The sequence below is a fragment of the Lissotriton helveticus genome, chromosome 4_1, assembly GCF_964261635.1.
Source record: "Lissotriton helveticus chromosome 4_1, aLisHel1.1, whole genome shotgun sequence".
NCBI classification, from domain to species: Eukaryota; Metazoa; Chordata; class Amphibia; order Caudata; family Salamandridae; genus Lissotriton; species Lissotriton helveticus.
This window is the reverse complement of record NC_136063.1, coordinates 1,539,009,093-1,539,032,991: the sequence shown is the minus strand read 5'-3', so window position 1 is coordinate 1,539,032,991 and position 23,899 is coordinate 1,539,009,093. Positions and strand designations below refer to the sequence as shown.

At 47.2% G+C, this 23,899-nt stretch overlaps 1 protein-coding gene across 1 annotated transcript in view; it reads right to left on the bottom strand.

Moving 5' to 3' along the window:
- Positions 1–23,899, bottom strand: part of LZTFL1 (leucine zipper transcription factor like 1) — a 392,396-nt gene that overhangs the window by 237,743 nt on the left and 130,754 nt on the right. Inside the window, exon 6 of the mRNA XM_078688161.1 lies at positions 2,515–2,580. Coding sequence (XP_078544287.1) covers positions 2,515–2,580 — 66 coding nt within the window. The remainder of the gene's footprint in view (positions 1–2,514; positions 2,581–23,899) is intronic.

The window sequence follows — 23,899 nt, the reverse complement described above, 5'->3', positions numbered from 1 at the left end:
CCAGGGCAGCGGCTGTGATTTTGCATAAACAGCGCTTCTAGCTCACAGCACTTTCTGGCGGGGTTTACTGCCCCAGGGCTTCCCAGCAGGGCAGTATAGGAGAAAAGTCCCAAATTAAGAGCAGAGGCACGTGCCCAGGGCAGCAGGGACGGTTTTGAAAGGTCACAGCGTTGCAGGGAGCAAGTCCTGGAAAGGCGCTATTGTTTCAAAAGGCAGTCCTTTAAGATGTTATGAAGACACACTGGTGATGTTATTGCTGGTTGCCCTCTGGCAGGGCCAGATCAGCAGGCAGGCAGGGCAACTCAGCTAACTTGGGGAAGCAGTTCCTGGGAGCTGCAAGCCTCAGCAGTGTAGCAGTCCTCCTAGCACAGCAGTCTTCACTCCAGCAGAGAGTCTTCCTGGTCCAGTAGTGTAACAGGGATGTGTGACCAGAACCCCCCGATTATACCCTAAAGTCAGGTGACAGGGAGGGGCGGCACTTTCTGGAAGAGTCTAGGGGGTTGGATATCTCTGGGAAAATCCAGGAGGCTCTGGGGTGTTCCCTTCCCTAGCTGTCTGTCAACAGGGACAAAAGGCTACAGTTGCAAAAAGTCCCAGACTATGCAGACTACCAGTATGTAAATGAAGAGTAGGCCTCGCTGCAGTAGCAGGGCCTATGGCTGATACAGTAGGGTCACCATGATTTTAAAAGAGAGCACCTGCACCTCAGCACTGTTTAGCAATGGTGAGGGACCCAGAGTCCTAAGTCCAACAAAAATGTGGTGTCCACTAGGAGGCAAAGAGGGCAAAACAATGTAGGGGAAGACCACCCTAGGCTGGCAGGTCTAACACTCTCCCTTTCTCTCAGTAATTGGCAGCCATTTTTGTATATTTTTTCTTGAAAACAAGAAATTGGTTTTAGTTTATTAGTCACAGGCTAATTTACGCAAGCAAACCAAGGTATATCCTAGAAACATTTAAAATATGATGAGTTCCCTCAGAACAGGAAATCACATATTAGAAACGGGTTGAAAAAGGAATAGTTTCCTGATTAAAATGAATTTACACAAACCTCTGGGTGTAACAAAGAAACCTTTTTCAGCATGTGTCTTTTGAGGCACAAGTTAGAGTCTACTAAACACGTTTCTGAAGCTAGGGTCTTTTTCCATATTAAAAGGCGTCGGTCACAAGAAGTCGTTTTTCATGTTATTTCTGTATTGAAAAGGGAGGAACCATCACCACTAAAATGGTGGACCTCCACTAGGTAGGTGTATATGCAGACTCTGTAAAATTTCACTCTTGAAGCTGTATATCGACGTACAAAGGCTTTTGTTAAACAAAAATGTATAACAATTTTTTTAGGAGAGACAATATTCCTAGTGTGGTAAGATAGGAAAAAAGCTGTCAGACATTGTTTTCACAGGGAAAGTATCTGGAAGAAAAAAAGTACATCCCTGTTTGAAATAGGAAGAAAATATTCTTAGAACTGATAATGTTATCCAGAAAGCTAAACTTTCTACAGTTACTAGAACAGTTAAGGATGTTATGTCAGCATCGAAATCTATGTGGTGCTGGCTGCGGCAGCACAGGCTTACCTTGCATCCAGTGACACCATTTCTTCCTAGGCAGCGCTGTTCCTGAATGATTGGAAATGAGCAGACGCTGCCTGGGTTACGGGATGGGAAGGTTCCTTATTGTTGGCAAAATCTGGCACTTGCAAGATATTAAAGAAGGTTTTGGCTGTTTGCTAGAAGGTTCACATTTCTTTATTTTTTTCCATCATTCTTCTTAATGTTATATACCAGTTTCCATGGGTATAAAGAAGCTGAGATGCTATGGTCACTGCTTCGCAATGTAGTTGAAGTTCCTTTGTCGGTACTGAACCAGTCCTTGCTTCAGACAGCCCTAGTGCTACAGTACTATTTCTTATAAGTCTGCATGGCTGGTCTTCCTAGAACCCGTTCTTACTTCAGTTTTTCATTGAAAGGAAGATTCTTTATGCCAAAGGCATTTTTCTCCTAAATACAGTTTAGCTAGTGTCTCGAACACATGGGGTCTCTTCACATGTCATAGTGTGGGATCAGAGTGGGAGCTGAAGGACATAGCTCTTTCCTTTGGGGTGCAAGAATCAAGTTACCCGAAAGGTCATTGCATTCAGCCCTTGACAAAGGGCAACAACGAGAAAATTGGAAAAGGGTTAATGTAAGCAAAAGTATAAGAAAACCAAAATGTTTTAGCGCTATCTACATATACTCAAATGCCCTCTCATTTGGCCTATCAAATTACAAGTGGTTGTGTTTCAGACAGAATTACGAATAATTACTAAATTAAGTGCACATGGGTATAGCAATGCAGCTACAAGACGTATGCTTTTCAGAAAACCAGCAGTGACTCAGAAGAGATTTACCTAGCTTGCTAATACTGTGATTTAATAACGCAGGCTTATTTTGCAGGTGCAATGTGTTGTTTAACAAATACACTGAGGTGCAAGGCAGGCCATCACATACAGTAAATCTAGTATTTAAAGAAAATTACCTGTGTTTCTATAGTCTTCAGTCTTGATTTCAATTTTTCATTTTCCTCATTAAGTCTTGCAATTTCCTTTCAAAAAAGAAAAAAATAATGAAATGATAAAAGCTTGAACTTTACCATGATTAAATGAACACAACTAATTCAACATCTATTTACAAAGCCCATTTCTGGAATAACAAGAAGATATTTTACAGAATAAATTACATAAACTGTACATACATCTGAATAGGAGTCATATGGCATGTTCAGGTTACCACTCTATTAATACTCTTCTTGTCTACAGGAAGGTATATCTCTATCATAATACATCATTGAGATGGAAGTCTGACGGGACCTTAGGCACAAACTTAGGATTTGTTCGTAGTATAACCCTGTCGTGTTTGAACTGAAGGAAAGGGTCTTGAATTGAAAATGCATGAAGCTCACTTACTCGCCTCATCGAGGTAAGGGCTAGAAGGAGCGCCGTTGTCCAGGAAAGATACTTCAGATCAGCTCTGTGTATCAGCTCAAAGGGATGTTTCATAAACTGAGCAAGAACTGTGTTGAGTTGCCAAGTGGGAGGTAACGTCTTTACAAGAGGAAATGTCCTGAACAGGCCTTTAATAAATTGTTTGATCAACCTGCTAGACCAAAGTGAAGGGCCTGCAGAAGATCTTCTGAAACTGGATATTGCTGCCAAGTGAACTTTAATGGAAGCGTGAGCAAGACCTGAATTCGCCAGATGGAGAAGGTAAGGCAATATTTGTTCTGGAGAAGATGAGAGAGGCTGTATCTTCTTTGACTTGCACCAGATGCAGAGCCTCTTCCATTTTAAGGAGTATGTTTTGCTAATACTGTCCGCTCGAGCCCGAGCCAGAACTGCTCTACAGTCCATAGGTATGTCTAGGCCTTGGAATTCCCTGAACTCAGGAGCCAAGCGGATAATCTGAGAGATGCTGGATCCGGATGTTGGGACTTGTTGGTGGTTCATTGTGAGAAGAGAGGGAAACGGTTTCAACTGGATCTGCAGTTCCAGGGAGAGAAGGTGAAGCTCCGTGAACCAATGGTGTCGTGGCCAAGCTGGAGCTATCAGAATGAGCGTGCAAGGTTCCGCTTTCAATTTCCTGAGAACCCTGGGAATCAGGGGAATCGGTGGAAAAGCGTATGGAAAGACATTGCACCATGCAATCGAAAATGCATTCCCTAGAGATCCCTTCTGGGGACACCAGCTTGCGAAGTGTTGGCATTTGGCATTCTGCTTGGTAGCGAACAGGTCCAGGAGAGGGGTGCCCCATTAAGAGAATATGCGGTTGAGAGTCCGCTGATTAAACTCCCATTCGTGTCACGCCGCCTGTTGTCTGCTCGGAGAGTAGGGCAGAACGTGGTCTGTTTCTGGGACGTACTCTGCCCGAAGAGAAATGTTGTCAAGGAGCAACCAGTTCCAGATTTTTTGCGACTCGTGAGAGAGTGTTAGAGAGCGAGTTCCCCCCTGCTTGTTTAGATAGTGCATCGTCGTGGTATTGTCCATCTGCACGAGTACTAGAGAATTTCTGATCCTTGGCAGGAATGCCAGAAGAGCGAGATAGACAGCTCGCAGTTCGAGGAGATTTATGTGGAGTTTTCTTTCGAAAGGGGACCACTTTCCGCTGATCTGTAGTTCTTGGAGGAAAGCTCCCCAACCTTCCAGGGACGCATCTGTTGCTATGGTATGCTGCGAAGCTAGAAGCAAGAAAGGCAAGCCTTGAGAAAGTTTCTGAGGGCAAATTCACCACCTTAGAGCCTTGACAATTTGAGGGGTCACTCGGATGACATCGTTGAATGACCCTGTACATTGGATCCATTGAGCCGATAGTGCCTCTTGAAAAGGTCGCATGTGAAGACGACAGTGTGGAACTAGTAGAATGCATGAAGACATCATCCAGAGCAGGGATTTGAAAAGGCGCACTGTCAAAGACTTTTTGGATCGTATGTGAATTGCCAAGGAAAGAAGCTTGTCTTTTCGCTCCTGTGATGGAAACGCTTTCTTCTGGGTTGTGTAGAGAGTAGCACCAAGGAAAGTTATACACTAGGAAGGCCGGAGGACAGACTTGTCCCGATTGAGAGTGAGCCCCAAGCGATCGAAAAACTGTTGACAGGCTTCGGAAGACCTGGACGCACCTTCTAGAGAGGGTGCTTTGACAAGCCAGTCTTCCAGATATGGAAAGACCTGATGTTGTTGTTGTCTGAGATATGCGGCTACCGGAGAGATGCATTTTGTAAAAATGTGTGGCGCCGATTTGAGTCCCAACGGTAGGACACAGAATTGGAAATGTCTGCCCGCTACTGCACATCTCAGAAACTTCTTGCGATTCCGGTGGATGGGAATGTGAAAATAGGCATCCTGAAAATCAAGAGACACCATGTAGTCGTCGCATTGAAAAGTTGTAGTACCTCCTGGATGGTAACCATACGAAACGACTGCTTTTTAAAGAATTTGTTGAGGCTTCTCATGTCTAAGATTGGTCTCCATTTCTTCTCCTTTTTGCGTACTAGGAAAAAACAGAAGTAAAATCCTTTCCCCCATTGACAAAGAGGAACCCTTTCTATAGCTCCCTTCTGGAGCATAAGTGAAATCTCCCGGAGTAGAATACGTAGATTTTTGTGAAGCATAGGTCAGGGAGGGGTTTGGGAAGGAATTTGAGTGAACTCTGGTGAATGACCGAATTGAACTAGTTGCAGAACGGAACGGTCCGTTGTTATTTGTTTCCAATTTTGTAGGAAACGGGAAATCCTTCCTCCAACTGTCGAGGGTGGAGATGAACTGGAGACCGGCGGTAGTGAAAGGTCATTGTCGCCGAGCAGCGTCTTTCTGTCGACCTCCTTTGCCACGAAAGGAGGATTTAGTATAGGATGATTGGTGCTGCTGAGGCTGCTGGTATTGTGTCCGATACTGCTGATTAGAAGAGTAGGAAGATCGGCTTTGGTAATCACCCCTTGTAGAGGACTGTCCTCTTCCTCTTGAGCCACGAAAAGGCCGATTCTTGAATTGAAGGGCACTCAAAGCTCTGGCCGTGTCGGTACCCTTTTTTATACCTTGAAGAGCCTCGTCAATGTGCGTTCCGCAAAAGAAGCTGCCCATCGTAGGGCATGTCCAAAATTTTTGTTTGCACTTCCGGTCGGAACGAAGTTGCCTTAAACCAACCTTGGCGTCGTAGTACAGCTGCGCCAGCCAGTTGGCGAAATCCAGTAGAGGCTTCTTCTTTTGAATCATCTGGCAAGGCCGCAAGATACAGATCAATGTCAGCCCACATCTGCCTGTTATAGCGTCTTAACAGTGGCAAGGAATTGGATGCACGCACTGTTAAAGCCGACATTGACGAGAAACGTTTTCCAATATTATCAAGCCGCCGACCTTCTTTGTCCGGAGGAGCGGCTAGTGGAGCAGAAGGATTTTTTGACTTTCGTTGAGCAGCCTGTGTGAGTCTGGTTTGGGATGTCCTGTTAGGCAAGCTGGAGTAGTATCTGGAGATCTGTATTTTTTATCCAGACGAGGCAATACTGGGGGCACCGAGAAAGGGTTATGCATTATTTTAACACCCTGATCCCATATGTAATCTATAAGAGGTATAGATCTTACCGATTTTTTAAAAGGCTCCTTAAAATCGTAGAGGAAGCAATCTTGCTGGTGTGATGGCATAGGTATTTGGAAACGTTGCGCCGCTCTTTCCACTATGAAATCTCCCAATGTCTTCAGGAGGCGAGTCAGCCTGAGTAGGCACGGGAAATGCAGGACAGGGGATTACATAATCGTCCCACTCCTCATGAGTAGGCTGGGAATCTTGAAGTTCCCCTTCCTCATGTGGATCCTCCTCCTCATCGTTCGTGGAAGGTGGACAGTGGTGAAATTACAGGCCCAGGCTGTAGATTTAAAGGTGGAATCTGCGGTCTTGGCGGTGGAGATACAGATGGTGGTGGAGACTTTGCAGAAGTAGGGAATCTCTGCTTATAGTCCGTAATGAGGAATTGTAGGTCGGAAACCAAAGATGCTGGTAGACAAACCATGGGAGGTGGAGGCAGATGGTATTCTTCAGGATAAACTGTCTGATCCTCCTGTTCCTGATCCTCATAGTCTGAACTGTCTTGATACTTTACGTTAAGTTCAGATGGGCCTGTCGCTGTCCTAAACATACTGCCCTCGTCAGAATCTTCTTCCTCCAAGAGGTCAGCTGGAGGCAATGGCTGGACCCTACTAGGGGAAGTCAGGGCCGGCGTCAACGTACGTATGCTGATTTTGACACTGATGTACGTACTTTACAGACTGGAATCCGTCGTCATAGACGAGCCCGTCAAAGGTGTAGTCGTCGACGGTGAAGCGCCGATGGGCACCATGGTCGATGGAGTTCCCGTCAACGGTGTTGTCGTCGCCGATGGAGTTTTTGTCGACGATGGAGTGGATGTCGACGGCACTGTCTTCGTCGACGGTGCCGTCGTTGACACAGTCATCGGCGATCGTAGAGTCGAAGGTGGTTTGGACGTCGACAATGATTTTATTTTATTTTTATATGTTTATTGTTATTTTCAAAGCAGTAATAACAAAGTAAGGCAGTAGTCTAGATACACAAAGATAGAAAGAGAATTGGCTTAATCCCGTACACATCATTCTGCTGTAGAAGAACTAACAATGCAAGTATACAATGCTAGGCAAACAAGGCGTGTGGTGACCTTCACCCTAGGTTCCGAAAAACCTTCACTTGTAAAGTATAACAGGCCCCATGCTTATCCCTCCGCCGCCCAGGATTATTGTCCGGCAAGAGGATACAACAGTAAAGGACGGGACATGAGTAGGGCGGTGTTTATGTCTGATCGTCAGAGTGCACATCGCCAGTAGCAGGCGACAATCGTGGGGTGGTGTCTGCACAGTCCAGTGTCGTGCGTATGGCTCCCCAGGTCATGAAAGGGGACCAAAAATTCTAGGGCCTGTTGCGTGGGGGCAGTATTTTTCTGTATGTTTCTGTTAGGGTGCAACAGTACATCATCTCTCTAGTCCACTGTGTCAGTTTAGGTATTGGGCCGCGTAGCCAGCATAGGGCAATGCATCTTTTGGCTAAGAGGAAAGCCATGTCCACCAGTCGCCTATGTTCTGTGGGGAGCGGTTTAGAATAACCTAGTATAGCCAGTAGCGGGTTAACGTCAAATCAGTGATGCGGTTAACCTCCGCGTAGAGCTTATCCCAAAAGGCAGCAATCCCCGGGCAATCCCATGCACGTGGAAAAAGTCAGCGACCAGCGTCCCACATCTCTCACATTGGGGGCTCTCACGGAGACCGTAGCGATGTAGGCGTTCTGACGTATAGTACACCCTATTCAAAAACTTGAAGTGGACCAATCTGTGACGTCCATTAAGCGAGATTCTTTTAATATTCGAGCAACAGTACACCCACTTGTCATCCGGCAATTCTACCCGCAAGACTCGCTGCCACTCCAGCCGTGGTTTCGAATATTCGCCATCCCTTGTGGAGAGGGCTATACGGTACAGCCTTGACACCAATTTAGCGGGCGACTTAGCTTTAATAATAGAAGTCAGTGCCGTGACCTCCGGAGGCTCGGTCATATCATCTCCAAGCAGGTCCCGTAGTGCGTGTCTCACCCTGTGGAACTAGAAGTACGATAACGTCGAATACCTCTCCTCCTCCTCAATGATCTCCCCCCAGGAGCGGGCCGTCCCATCTACAAAAAGATCCCCCATAGTATTTATTTTCAGCGTTGTCAGCGCTGCAATGACCCCTCTGTCCCTGCATGGCTCAAGCCAGTAGCACCAATCGATAGGAGCCAGTGGGGAATAGAGTAAGTTACCGGCTTGCGCATCCAGCATGTGATGCCATGCATGTGTGACCGAATTCAAAGAGTCCAATATGCCAGTGCGTCTATCTCTAGGTGAAAATAGTAGGGTTGGCAATGGTCTGGGATCAGCAACAATAGTTTCGATCCGTATATGTGGAGCATCAGAGGGCCCATGTATACAGTGGTATGCATGGGATCATTGTGCCGCCCTATAGTACAGATCAAAATCAAGGGCGCCCAAGCCTCCCATCGTGCACGGTAGCGTCAGTATCTTCCAGGCCACCCGCGGCTGTTTACTCGCCCACGCCAGCCGAACCATCAGTGAATGCAGGCATTGGAAAAAAGTTTTTGACAGAACCATGGGGATGTTTGTAAAGAGGAAAAGGAAACAGAGCACGATCATTTTCATGAGGGACACCCTCCCCATCAGAGACAACGGAAGGCCAATCTATCTGTCAATGTCATCCTCCAGTTTGGATATGGCAACTCCATAATTTTCCCTCAGGACTACCTCCGAATCGGTATGCAGTCGTACACCTAGGTAACGCACCGCATCGGTGGTCCATTGCAGCGGGTATTCCGGGTCCACACGCACTGTGGCCGGAGTAAGGGGAAACATGGTGGACTTGCCCCAGTTAACATTAATATCTGAGAGGGAGCTGAACAGGATCACCTCGCGCAGGACCGGGGAGAGGTTGGTCTCGGCTCCCTAACATAAATGCCCCTGGTATTCCCACAGGGCACAAGCCAGTAGCTCCGCTGTCAGGGCGTAAAGTATGGGGGATAAAGGGCAGCCCTGTCTCGTGCCCCTACAATTATGTATGGGGTCAGTGACCAGAGATCGAATCTGGATACGGGCCGTGGGGCTAGAATACAATGTCGCGAGGAGTTGAAGGAACACCGCCCCAACTCCCATTCGACTAAGAACCTGTTGCATGAAAGGCCATTCGACCGAGTCTAAGGCCTTTTCCATGTCCAGGAAGACCGCTATAGCTGGAACCTCCTGGCGAGTATGTTGCATGGCGGCAAACACCGTCCGCAGGTTATAGATTAAATTCCGACTAGGGACAAAGCCAGCCTGTTCCGGGGCGACCAGAGAGGTGACCATTGGGCTGAGACGATTGGCAAGCAGTTTTGCGAAGATTTTCACATCGACATTCATGAGAGATAAAGGCCTATAGGAGGCGCATTCTTCCGGTGGTTTCCCTGGATTAAGTATGGCAACCAGAATCGCCTCACGCATAGTCAGGGGCATCACACCAGAGGTACATATGTCCTCAAATAACATGAGTAGGTGCGGGATCAAAAGGTCTTGGAATGCTTTATAAAAGGCGACAGTGAGGCCATCACTACCAGGCGCACTCCCGGCTTTCATCCCTGTAAGTGCCCAAATTATTTCATCACGTTCTATCGGGTGCATCAAAAATTCCTGGTGCAAGTTAGACAGCCACAGTAATTCTATGTGGGTCAAATAGTCAAGAATGCGTTCCTCCGGGGTGGGCCCTCTAGAGGCATAGAGTGATGTATAGTATTCCCGGAACTTCTCCGCGACCTGGGCTTCAGTGAGCTGGGGTGCCTTCGGCCTTAATCTCATATCTGGTATCCTAGATCTATCTCTGCCGCATTTGACAATCTGCACTAGAACCGACCCTGGGCGTTCTCCCTCGCCATAAGACCTAGCAGTTGCGCACTTCCCGAGATGTTTTATTTACGCATCAGCTTCCTCGTGATATTCACGGAGCGGCTGCGCGAGTTCGCGAGTAAGGGAATCGTCCTGGCCTGTCATACGCAGGGTCTCCAGCTCCTTCAATTTACGTTCCAGAGTCGTTAGTCTGCCTCTGATCGACTTAAGAACCCCCGCATGTTTAGAGATAGTGATCCCCCTGTTATACACCTTAAAGGCTTCCCAAACGGTCTGGAACGAGTCCACCAACCCCATGTTGGCTTCAAAAAACGTCTCAATGGACACAGCCAATTCTTCTTTGAAAGCAGCGTCAAGCAGTGAATAGGGCGGGAAGCGCCACATAAACGAAGGGATTCACTTCTTGGGAGTGGCAAGCGTCAGTAGTAGGGGTGAGTGATCAGAGTAAGTGCGGGGTAGAGTCGTGCTAGCGCGGACCTGTTGAAGTAGATGTGTGGAGGCAAACCAGTAATCTATTCTCGTGTGGATATTGTGCGGAGTAGTGCGTGTAACCACCCTGTTGTGGATACCTATGTCGCCATACGTCACATAAGTTAAGCCGCAACATTGACGCCTCTACCACTCTGGCTGAGGTGGAAGGGCGTCTGTCCGGGCCATCCGATCTGTCTCGATCAGGGTGTCTAGTAAAATTAAAATCACATCCCCACAGAATATGGTCCTGAGCATGTGACTGAGCCCTTGTTGTTAAGTTTGCATAGAAATCTGGATGATCATAGTTAGGCCCATAAACATTCAATATAGTGATTTCTAGTCCTTTCCCACAGCATATGGAGAAAACAAATCTTCCCTCCCTATCCATCCCAAGGGGCGTCAGCGTTATTGATGTCTTTGGATAAACCCACGTCCGCACCCCCCTAGCAGGTGAAGTAAAACCAACAGAGTGGATACTGCCCAGTAGACCTTTATAACATAAGACAGGGCTGTCCGGGTGAAGGTGAGTCTCCTGGAGAAGGGCAATGTCCAAGTTATGTCTGTAGATGTAGTTTACGATTTTCCGGGCTTTACGGTGGTCGTTAAGACCACGCACGTTCCAGGTCAGAAGGACCAGTGAATCCGGGGTGCGGTCACCGGCGTGTCAGTCGTAGAGAAATGTGCAGTGTGAGAGTGACAAAGGTGTATCTATCAGGACCTTGCCGTGCCTAAACTGTGCCAAATAACTAAAAATAACCAAGGGTACATCCAAAAACGTTCCCAACCGGAGTCCCCCCCCAGCTCTAGCAATAAACATAGCGTACGGATGTGGTCTATGGGACAGCAATCCCACTATATCAGAGCTTGCAAATGCAATTAGTAACAACAATAAGAATGAGGGACTACGAATCATACCCACCCCAGTCCCCACCCACGCCTGCCCAACCCAAACTTGGCTGCTGTACTTACCCGCCTCCAATTGAAACCCCCTCTTGCCCCCAACCCAGTCCCCAACAACAAAACACATCTCACGTGTGGTATTCACTCTGGGGTGCATGTAGCTCGCAAAGACAAAAGCTTTTGCGGCCTGTGATGGCCTTTCTCCACACTTCGCTGGCTTGGGATATTGTCAGCTGTACAAGAGTGCATTAGTAAGCACCAGTCATGCCATCCGGGGCACCAGCACGCAAGATATCTAGATATGCAGGTTTCCCCACCTCCCCGGCATTCAGGGACCCCATAACCAGGAGGGCTAAGTAGAACCAACAAACATCGTAATTTTTCACACACCACAAATATGTTCGCATAACAGTGCTTAAAGGATAGGTCCAGGGGTGAACTTTGCCATGCATGTGTCTAGTCACCCTCCCCCTCAATCCCATCAGTTCTAGAGCCCGTTAATTAGCAAGGAACCAGAAGTGGCAGGCATCTACTATACAATAGGACAGACCACAGTAATAAGTTCCAGGCAGGCCACCCCGAGCTCCCAGAAGTGGTCATATATACTCAACCGCTAGAGTTCTCGTGTCATGTTCAATCCTGCTCGTCCAGAGTGCCTCCCGCCGCCTCATCCAGGAGCTCCCTCTCCGGGGAGGGCCGCCGCTCTTTCATCCATTTTTTCAGGGCTTTTTTTGGGGCCTTGGGGTCGGTGAAAATTAGGGAACGTCCCTGTCGATTTACGCGCAGTTTTGCAGGATACAGCATCGCATAATCAGCACCAATTTCACAAAGTTGCCTTTTCATGGGAGCAAACATGCGTCTAGCCTCCTGCACTCTAGCCGTAAAATCTGGGTACAGTGAGATCGCCGATCCCTCAAATTGTAGTGGTTGTTTCTCACCGGCAAGTCTGAGGGCAGTATCCCGTTCCATGTAATTTAGCAATTTCGCTATTATCGGCCGAGGGGGTGGGGGCGCCCGGCTTATGCCTTGGGCCCAGAGAGCGATGAGCCCTCTCCACGAAAAACATTCCCGATAAGGAGTCTCCACCCTGTAGTGTCTTCAATAACTTCTCGATAAAGAGCTCCATATTGCTCGTAGGGGTAGATTCCGGCAGGCCGGTGATGCGGAGATTACAGCGCCTGGAGCGGGCCTCCAGGTCCTCGGTCTTATCCTGTAGTATCTGGAGCACCCTTGCCAACTATTTGTGCTCGGTATCTACAACTGTTTGGGCCTCCTCTAACTCTGTCAGCCTGCGCTCTGACATATCGATTCGCTCCGCTTGCTTATCCAGTCTCTCGGCCACGCGATCCATTCTGTAGGTGAGCGCGTCCATCTTGGTACCCAAGGAGGTGATTCCGCCCTGTAGGTTCTTCTCCATGGCCAGTAATAGTCCGCGGATATCCTGGCGTTGATCCACCCCAACATGCTGTGGGTCGCCGGCCCCGTCCTCAGTGGTGGGCTCACCGGACTTGGACTTCTTTGGGTCAAACGATAGTTTTGCTTGTGTTCTGTCCACTTGCCCCATTGAGTTACCGCTTGCAGGCCGCTTCCAGACTGGTGTCACCTCTGACTATGGGGAGGCAGCCGGGTAACAGGTTTCAGTGCAGTCACAACTGTTGCAGTTTAGATCGTAAGACCATCAGTCCCGGTCAGGAGTATCTTCCACCTCCACGTGTTAGGGCCTCCCCACCACGCTCCACTGTCAGCGCTCTTAAATGGCGGTCCCTCGCAATCCTCTCGTTGTGTGCCGCCTGCTGCAGGTCTTCTGTTCTCTCCTCTCCCCCGTGCACGCACTGCCCACCACTCCACAGGGGTTCCTGCCAGCCAATTTCACCGCATGAGGGTCAATAGGGGTGCGCACCCTTCAGGGAAGTCAGACCTCCCACCCGGCAACCACACAGGAGCATCCAGTCTCGCCTCCTACGGGCAGGCCCCCCAGGGGTCCAGCAAAGCACACAGTCCCCCACGTGTGGTCATTCTCTGCTAATCTGCAAACGCGCCTCCATGCGAGCTCTTGGTTGGGGAATAAGTCCCCTTCGCTGCTGAGGGCTCTTAGGGGCCAAGTAGCCCACCTGTTACCTCCCGTAAGCCCCACTCAGTGGGATTGCTGAGAGGTGGTCGCTGGGCATGCCCCTTTCGCCACCACTCTGCAAACACGCCTCTCTGCACACTGCTGGTGGGGGTGATGAGGTTCCCTTGCCTCTTGAGGGCCTCAGAACTAAAGTGGACTTCATCACACAAGCAGCAATGTACCAAGGGCATGAGAAAACCTTAGAAATTAACTACAAAAAAAATATTACAGGGACGTTTAAGTTACGGTCAGATTTTACTCACACAAAACCAGAGAAATTTTGCCGTTCTAGTTACCCAAGGGATCACTGACAATACCAAAATATAGACTTACCAAAATAATGATGAAAAAATACAGAATGCAAAAATATCGAATTCCTATCTACAAACAGGTAAGTACAATAATATTGAATCAAAAATATCGTTGCAAAAAATTTAGTTAGTCAAAATATCGAATTTTTTTTAATGTCTTAAAATTAATTGAAAATTAATGAAATAAATATAATTAACAAACATACATAAAATACTTAAATAACCTTAATAATTAATGTAAGTTAAAAAAAAACATAAAATTTTATGTTTTAATACATATACATATATATATATAAAATGTTATTTTTTAATACATATACACAGCCCAATAAAGCGCTTCCAAATCGTTCCTCAGCTGTGGCCTTACTCGTTCTTTGAAGGAGTGGAGTATGATTTATTCCGGCGCAGTTTCCAGTGATGCGCTTTTAAGGCTCCCGCTTTGTCAAGAGACTCTATTAATACTGGAACACTGCTTGCAGTTTTGGTTTTCTCCGGGGTACCGGAACTTGCAGAGTCCACCACGCAGCAAAGAAAGAAGTATGACGGTGAGAATGTCATTGTGCATCACGTCGGGCCGGTCGGATTTCCTTGACTTGCCCCCACCAGAAAGGATTCCTGAGCTGCGGCGGTTGAAGCGGTATGGTGACTGGAGGAAGCGCAGCTGCGCACATGTACTTTTGGACATTGAATTATAAACACAGACTATGCAGCAAATGTTCCCCCTTCCACTCCACTCCTGCGATACCTACCTATGCACTGCTGTTGCATGCTGGATCTTGTAGGCGCCGAACATCAAGCGGACTACAAGAGGTGTATGCATCGTGAGGTCAACGTAGTGGGAGGAGCTGCGGTCTGTTGGTGAGAAGGCAGGACATATTTTCCTCACTCACACCCGTTCACACAAGCACATGCACCTGGCGCTGAAGAGGCGAAGAACGCCGAAATGCATCCGCCATAGGAAGAGAACATACTCTCCGTTGTTTGTGCAGCCCAATAAAGCGCTTCCAAATCGTTCCTCAGCTGTGGCCTTACTCGTTCTTTGAAGGAGTGGAGTATGATGTATTCCGGCGCAGTTTCCAGTGATGCGCTTTTAAGGCTCCCGCTTTGTCAAGAGACTCTGTTAATACTGGAACACTGCTTGCAGTTTTGGTTTTCTCCGGGGTACCGGAACTTGCAGAGTCCACCACGCAGCAAAGAAAGAAGTATGACGGTGAGGATGTCATTGTGCATCACGTCGGGCCGGTCGGATTTCCTTGACTTGCCCCCGCCAAAAAGGATTCCTGAGCTGCGGCGGTTGAAGCGGTATGGGGACTGGAGGAAGCGCAGCTGCGCACATGTACTTTTGGACATTGAATTATAAACACAGACTATGCAGCAAATGTTCCCCCTTCCACTCCACTCCTGCGATACCTACCTATGCACTATTTATTTATTATTTTATTTTATAGCATTTGTAAGGCGCGCAGCTACCCACAAAGGGTTTCCCGGCGCCAGAACTGCAAAACACTCAAATATCACTGGGGAGAGAACAGACAAAGCAATTATTTATTAAACAGCCACGTTTTTATGCTCTTTCTACTGCTGTGGCATGCTGGATCTTGTAGGATCTTGTGGTTTTCTCCGGGGTACCGGAACTTGCAGAGTCCACCACGCAGCAAAGAAAGAAGTATGACGGTGAGGATGTCATTGTGCATCACGTCGGGCCGGTCGGATTTCCTTGACTTGCCCCCGCCAGAAAGGATTCCTGAACTGCGGCGGTTGAAGCGGTATGGGGACTGGAGGAAGCGCAGCTGCGCACATGTACTTTTGGACATTGAATTATAAACACAGACTATGCAGCAAATGTTCCCCCTTCCACTCCACTCCTGCGATACCTACCTATGCACTGCTGTGGCATGCTGGATCTTGTAGGCGCCGAACATCAAGCGGACTACAAGAGGTGTATGCATCGTGAGGTCAACGTAGTGGGAGGAGCTGCGGTCTGTTGGTGAGAAGGCAGGACATATTTTCCTCACTCACACCCGTTCACACAAGCACATGCACCTGGCGCTGAAGAGGCGAAGAACGCCGAAATGCATCCGCCATAGGAAGAGAACATACTCTCCGTTGTTTGTGCAGCCCAATAAAGCGCTTCCAAATCGTTCCTCAGCTGTGGCCTTACTCGTTCTTTGAAGGAGTGGAGTATGATACATATATATATATACATATACATATATATATATCGAAACGCGTCAGGCGAGGTGGCGAACAGGCAGTCTGAATGCATCGGCAGACGAAGGACATTCATACCCAAAGCATTCAGCTTTTTACTTGATGTGGAGTGCGACTCTTTGCAGGGGCAAACTTGGAGCGTAATGTTTAGGCGGCTGTCCCGCCGCCGAGTTCGCACCGTCCCGGGAAACCAGGGGGCCATTTGGTGTGGGACCTACCGCATCAACCATGGACATCAAGTAAGGGATTGAGAACGGACTTTGTCTCCCGAGGTCCATCTGCGGACTTTTAATAAATGCAAGACTAGAATTGTGCAACCATCTAAGGTAGTTATTCTCCGGTGACTACAGTTCCCAGCATGCCCCACTGTGTTTCTGAGCCAGCCCATCCAGGGGCGGGATGCAACTGGGGTACTTATGAACCGGAGGCACACACCTTTTCAATACCGACCACGCCTCTGAAGAAGAGCATATCGAAACGCGTCAGGCGAGGTGGCGAACAGGCAGTCTGAATGCATCGGCAGACGAAGGACATTCATACCCAAAGCATTCAGCTTTTTACTTGATGTGGAGTGCGACTCTTTGCAGGGGCAAACTTGGAGCGTAATGTTTAGGCGGCTGTCCCGCCGCCGAGTTCGCACCGTCCCGGGAAACCAGGGGGCCATTTGGTGTGGGACCTACCGCATCAACCATGGACATCAAGTAAGGGATTGAGAACGGACTTTGTCTCCCGAGGTCCATCTGCGGACTTTTAATAAATGCAAGACTAGAATTGTGCAACCATCTAAGGTAGTTATTCTCCGGTGACTACAGTTCCCAGCATGCCCCACTGTGTTTCTGAGCCAGCCCATCCAGGGGCGGGATGCAACTGGGGTACTTATGAACCGGAGGCACACACCTTTTCAATACCGACCACGCCTCTGAAGAAGAGCATATCGAAACGCGTCAGGCGAGGTGGCGAACAGGCAGTCTGAATGCATCGGCAGACGAAGGACATTCATACCCAAAGCATTCAGCTTTTTACTTGATGTGGAGTGCGACTCTTTGCAGGGGCAAACTTGGAGAGTAATGTTTAGGCGGCTGTCCCGCCGCCGAGTTCGCACCGTCCCGGGAAACCAGGGGGCCATTTGGTGTGGGACCTACCGCATCAACCATGGACATCAAGTAAGGGATTGAGAACGGACTTTGTCTCCCGAGGTCCATCTGCGGACTTTTAATAAATGCAAGACTAGAATTGTGCAACCATCTAAGGTAGTTATTCTCCGGTGACTACAGTTCCCAGCATGCCCCACTGTGTTTCTGAGCCAGCCCATCCAGGGGCGGGATGCAACTGGGGTACTTATGAACCGGAGGCACACACCTTTTCAATACCGACCACGCCTCTGAAGAAGAGCATATCGAAACGCGTCAGGCGAGGTGGCGAACAGGCAGTCTGAATGCATCGGCAGACGAAGGACATTCATACCCAAAGCATTCAGCTTTTTACTTGATGTGGAGTGCGACTCTTTGCAGGGGCAAACTTGGAGCGTAATATATATATATATATATATATATATATATATATATATATTATAGCTCCCGGTCCTAATCCGTCAATCGGGGCACTCGCGGGTGGGTACTGTCTGCGGTAGTAGGCTCCCGCAAATATTTCAGCTCTAATTCATAACAAATCCATCAGGAAACAGCACTCGTAGACACGATAATGCTCACACTCGTGTTTATTTTTCACAGAGCAGACAGACGCGTTTCGGCTTCAAGCCTTCGTCAGTGTCAGTTACACTGCGCCGGCCAGCCATACGTTATAAATGCTGTCATGGATATAACATCAAAAACGGACTTTTAACATCGATGCAACTAAGCGCGCCATCTTTAAATGAGCAAATCTCACTAATTGCAACAGCATATTATTATTTATATATATATATATATGTAATATTAATTAAAAAATATACAATATTTTTACCGTAGGATAGCGGGAGGGTAAAATGTACTATTACCACTCTAGTGAGTACAACAGTAGGGAAAGCGTTGGATAGCGTAGAGGTAAACATGACTATTCCCACTCCAGTGAGTGCAACAGTAGGGAAAGCGTTGGATAGCGGGAGGGTAAAAATTACTATTCCCACTCCAGAGAGTGCAACAGTAGGGAAAGCGTTGGATAGCGTAGGGGTAAAAATTACTATTCCCACTCCAGAGAGTGCAACAGTAGAGAAAGCGTTGGATAGCGTAGGGGTAAAAAATACTATTCCCACTCCAGAGAGTGCAACAGAAGGGAAAGCGTTGGATAGCGGGAGGGTAACAATTACTATTCCCACTCAGTGAGTGCAACAGTAGGGAAAGTGTTGGCTAGTGTAGGGGTAAAAATTACTATTCCCACTCCAGAGAGTGCAACAGTAGGGAAAGAGTTGGATTGCGTAGGGGTAAAAATTACTATTTCCACTCCACAGAGTTCAACAGTAGTGAAAGCATTGGATAGTGGGAGGGTAAAAATTACTATTCCCACTCCGAGGAGGGCAACAGTAGGGAAAGCGTTGGATAGGGTGAGGGTAAGAATTACTATTCCCACTCCAGTGAGTGCAACAGTAGGGAAAGCGTTGGATAGCGTAGGGGTAAAAATTACTATTCCAACTCCAGTGAGTGCAACAGTAGGGAAAGCGTTGGATCGCGGGAGGGTAAAAATTACTATTCCCACTCCAGAGAGTGCAACAGTAGGGAAAGCGTTGGATAGCGTAGGGGTAAAAATTACTATTCCCACTCCAGAGAGTGCAACAGTAGAGAAAGCGTTGGATAGCGTAGGGGTAAAAAATACTATTCCCACTCCAGAGAGTGCAACAGAAGGGAAAGCGTTGGATAGCGGGAGGGTAACAATTACTATTCCCACTCAGTGAGTGCAACAGTAGGGAAAGTGTTGGCTAGTGTAGGGGTAAAAATTACTATTCCCACTCCAGAGAGTGCAACAGTAGGGAAAGAGTTGGATTGCGTAGGGGCAAAAATTACTATTTCCACTCCACAGAGTTCAACAGTAGTGAAAGCATTGGATAGTGGGAGGGTAAAAATTACTATTCCCACTCCGAGGAGGGCAACAGTAGGGAAAGCATTGGATAGGGTGAGGGTAAGAATTACTATTCCCACTCCAGTGAGTGCAACAGTAGGGAAAGCGTTGGATAGCGTAGGGGTAAAAATTACTATTCCAACTCCAGTGAGTGCAACAGTAGGGAAAGCGTTGGATAGCGGGAGGGTAAAAATTACTATTCCCACTCCAGAGAGTGCAACAGTAGGGAAAGCGTTGGATAGCGTAGGGGTTAAAATTACTATTCCCACTCCAGTGAGTGCAACAGTAGGGAAAGCGTTGGATAGCGTAGGGGTAAAACTTACTATTCCCACTCCAGTGAGTTTAACAGTAGGGAAAGTAATGATTTAATATATTAATAAAAATACATTAAATATCAATACCAATAAAACATGAATTAAAATTAATTACCAATTTAATATTATGTAATAATTAATTAATTAGAAATACAAATAAATAGTAATTAAAAATTAATTACCTATTCATAATTAACTACTAATTATTTTCAATAACAAAAACTAATTATTAATACAAATTACTACCAATTAATAATTAACAGTAAATTAATTATCAATATACAAAAAGTATTTTAAATATGCAATTAATTACAATTACACTAGTTCCCACCCAATTCCCCTATAAACCCACAACCTGCTACAGAACTAACAAGCAAAATTAAATTAAAAATAATTAATTGCTAAAAATAAATATTTAATTTAATTGAACTACTTCCCACCCTATTCCCGTATAAACCCACAATCCGCTACAGAATTAAATTATACAAAAATTAAATAACAAAATTCATTACTTAAAAAAAAATAAACATGCATTACAAAAATAATATACACTTTTCACACATATACTAACATACAAAACAATTAAAAAAATTGATATTATTAAAAATTCGATATATTTTAATGCCTATATTATATACTTCGATATTTTGACAATCGATATTACTTACCTTCAATTCGATATTTTTAACCACTATATTGTGTCCTTTCGATATTTTGTCCATTCTATAATTTTACTTCGATATTATGTCCATTCTATATTTTTGCTTCGATATTATGTCTTGTTACCTTACCCAAGTTAACTATACTTGCACCCCCCCAATCCACTGCTTCTGACCTCACATGTTACATCATGCATGACATGGTCAGTGACATCACTAACTATAAGGTCCTTGAAACCTTTGTTTCTTTCAGTCACACATACACATTTATATTGCAAATAAATTATTTTTTTGATTTAAGATTATTTTCAATGGGTTTCCATTCGACTTTAAGGCCTCCATCATTTTTTATGGGAGGTTGTTCCAGTATCAAAGGTTATCCATGTGTGGCTTACTACTGCTCTTTAATAGTAGTCATAAATTAGGTCCCTCTCTGGGGGTCGAGACACCTAGGCTAACACTTTTGAGTAACTTTACACTCTGAAATGGTGAATATTTCAAAGTTGAACAAGGTACTTACCTTCGGTAACACTTTTTCTGGTGGATACAGAATGTGCCTGTGGATTCCTCACCTTGTGAATAATCCCCCTGCATCAGCAACATTCGGAAATTCTTTTGTAGCTTCGCGCCGACGTCACAGAAGTACGGCATCGCGCGCAGCCGCGCTGACGTCACCGACTCCATAATAGGCCCACGTCGGCGTATTGACATCAGTTCCGCCCTTTTTTCCGTGCCTTCGAGGCACACGGACGGATCAACAACAATAGATATACACACAATGTACACAGTACCAAATAATCAAAACAACACACACGGTGTGTAGTCAATGCAGGAAGGCAATTATAATAACACATTTCCTTTGACAATAAAATATTTACAAAACACTAAAACAGGTATAGAAGAGTAGACAACGGGGAGGTGGGTGGGCCAGTGAGGAATCCACAGGCAGATACTGTATCCACCAGAAAAAGCGTTACCGAAGGTAAATAACTTGTTCTTGTGACAGTGGATTCCTCACCTTGTGAATAGAGTCCCACAGCAGTCCCCACTCCCTGAGGAAGGTGTCCACTCTCCTAAACCAGAAAATCCTGGAGGACAGAGCGCGCAAAGTGGCCGTCCCTCCTCACTTCGGAATCCAAGCAGTAATGCTTTGCGAAAGTGTGGAGGGAAGCCCAAGTCGCTGCTCTACAAATGTCCTCTACAGGCACACCCCTAGACCAAGCAGATGTAGCAGACCTTGCTCTAGTGGAATGAGCTCTTAAACCTTCAGGAGGTTCCTTGCCCGCCAGAAAGTAGCGTATCCTGATACACAAGACAATCTATCTCGACAACGTGCGCTTGTGCACCGCCTTGCCTCTACTGGCTCCAACAAACCCACAAATAGCTGGTCATCCACTCTGAACTCTCGGGTTCTGTCCAGGTAGAAGCTCACCGCCCTCTTCGGGTCCAAGCGGTGAAGTCTCTCCTCCTCCTTGGAAGGGTGAGGGGGAGGATAGAAGGTAGGAGGGGTAATGGACTGCCCTAGATGGAGGGGAGTTACCACCTTAGGCAGAAAAACAGCCCTGATCCTGAGTACCATTGGTTCAGCATGAATGGTCAAGAATGGGAGCTTTGAACTAAGAGCTTGAAGCTCACTTACCCTCCTTGCCAAGGAAATTGCAATCAGGAAGACCGTTTTAAAAGATAACAGTCTCAAGGGACACCAGTGCAAAGGTTCAAAAGGTGAACCCATCAAGAAAGTGAGCACAAGATTCAAGTTCCATTGAGGCAAAATAAAGGGAGTAGGAGGAAATTTAGTTGTAAGGCCCTTAACAAACCTTAAAACAATAGGAGATCTAAATAAGGAAGGCTGATCCGGGAGACAGAGAAAAGCCAACAAGGCCGAAAGATAACCTTTGACCGTAGCTACAGCAAACCCTTGCTGAGCCAAAGAAAGTGCAAACTGAAGTATGTCAGACAATGGAGCCTTCAAAGGGTCAATGGACTTCTCCGCACACCAAGAGACAAATTTAGACCATCTATAAGAGTAGATGGACTTGGTGGAATCACGCCTAGCCGATAAAATGACATCCACCACATCATGTGGGAGAGAAAAAGAATTCAGGTTGCCCCGTTCAATCTCCAGGCATGAAGGAGAGGGGCAGGTGGGGGTGTAGAACCTGCCCCTCCATCTGAGAGAGGAGATCTGCCCTGAGAGGGAGATGGAGAGGCGGGCACGAGGAGAGGTGGAGAAGACCTGTGTACCACATTCTTCTTGGCCAATCCGGGGCGATCAATATGACTTGGGCCCGGTCTTGGCGAACCTTCCTCAGAACTCGAGGAATCAAGGGTATGGGAGGAAACGCGTAAAGGAGTTGGGAGTCCCAACTCAACTGGAACGGGTCCCCCAAATCTCCCGCATCAGATACTGGAGACTGCAGAATGACGGGCAGTGAGTGTTCTCATGAGTGGCAAACAGGTCCACCCAAGGAGTTCCCAACGTCCGAAAGATGTGACGAACCACCTCCGGATGAAGCCTCCACTCGTGATCGGCTGAGAACTGCCGACTGAGACTGTCTGCACGTACTTTCAGAACTCCGGCCAGATGATTTGCCATCAAACAAATCTGATGGTCCTGAACCCAGGACCAGAGACGCAGAGCCTCTCTGCAAACCCACCCCTCCCTGCTTGTTGACATACCACATTGCGGTAGTGTTGTCTGTCAGGACTTGAACCGACTGACCGCGAAGGGAAGGGAGGAAGGCCTTGAGCGCCAGACGTATCGCCCGCAATTCCAGAAGGTTAATGTGAAGCAACCTTTCCTCTGGAGACCAAAGACCCTTGATCTCCAGATCCCCCAGATGACCACCCCACCCTAGAGTGGATGCATCCGTTATTACTGTGGCAACCGGCGGAGGAAGATGGAAGGGCCTTCCTTGAGACAGATTGCCCTCCACGCTCCACCAAGACAGGTCTGCTGTAGCTTCTCTGGAGATCCTCCCTGAGATCTCCGTAGTACTGATACCACTGCCTGCGGAGGCACCATTGGAGCGCCCTCATGTGCCAGCCTGCATGGTTGACTAACAATGCAGGAAGCCATCAGACCGAGCAGACGGAGGACCTTCAGGACTGGAACGACCGCTCCATTGTAAAATAAAGGAATAACTTCCTGTATGTCGCGAATCCTTTGAGATGGAGGGAATGCCCGACAGGCAGTTGTATCCAGTACAGCACCTATGAACCTATGAACAGGTTGCGCTGGGAGGGCACCAGGTGAGATTTGGGTACATTTAATCGAAAAACCCAACCTGTACAACAACTGAGTTGTGACTTTCAGATGATGGAGCACCTTCTCCGGAGACTCTGCTTTAATCAGCTAATCGTCCAGATAAGGAAATACTGGTATCCCTGACCTTCCGAAATGTGCTGCCACCACAGCCGCACCTTGGTGAAGACTCGAGGTGCAGTAGTAAGTCCAAAAGAAAGGACAGCAAAATTGGTAATGTTGCGATCCCACCGTGAAACGGAGATACTTCCTGTGCGACTTCAGGATGAGAATATGAAAATACGCATCCTGCAAGTCGATCAACACCATCCAGTCTTCTTCCAGCAGCGCTTGAAGAACCTGCGCAAGGGTGAGCATCTTGAACTTCTCCTGTTTCAGAAAGAGGTTCAAAACCCTGAGATCCAGGGAACGAAGTCTGCCATCCTTCTTGGGGATCAGGAAATACCGTGAGTAGCATCCCTGACCCCTTTCCTGCTCCGGAACCACCTCTATCGCACCCTTTCTTGACAACGCCAGGACTTCCTCCTGCAGAAGTAGCAGATGGTCCTCAAAACCCTTGGCAAGGAGGGTAATTTGGAGGGAATTCCCGAAAGGGAAGAGCATGCCCATTCTTCACGAGATTGAGAACCTATAGGTCCGATGTGACCGATTCCCAA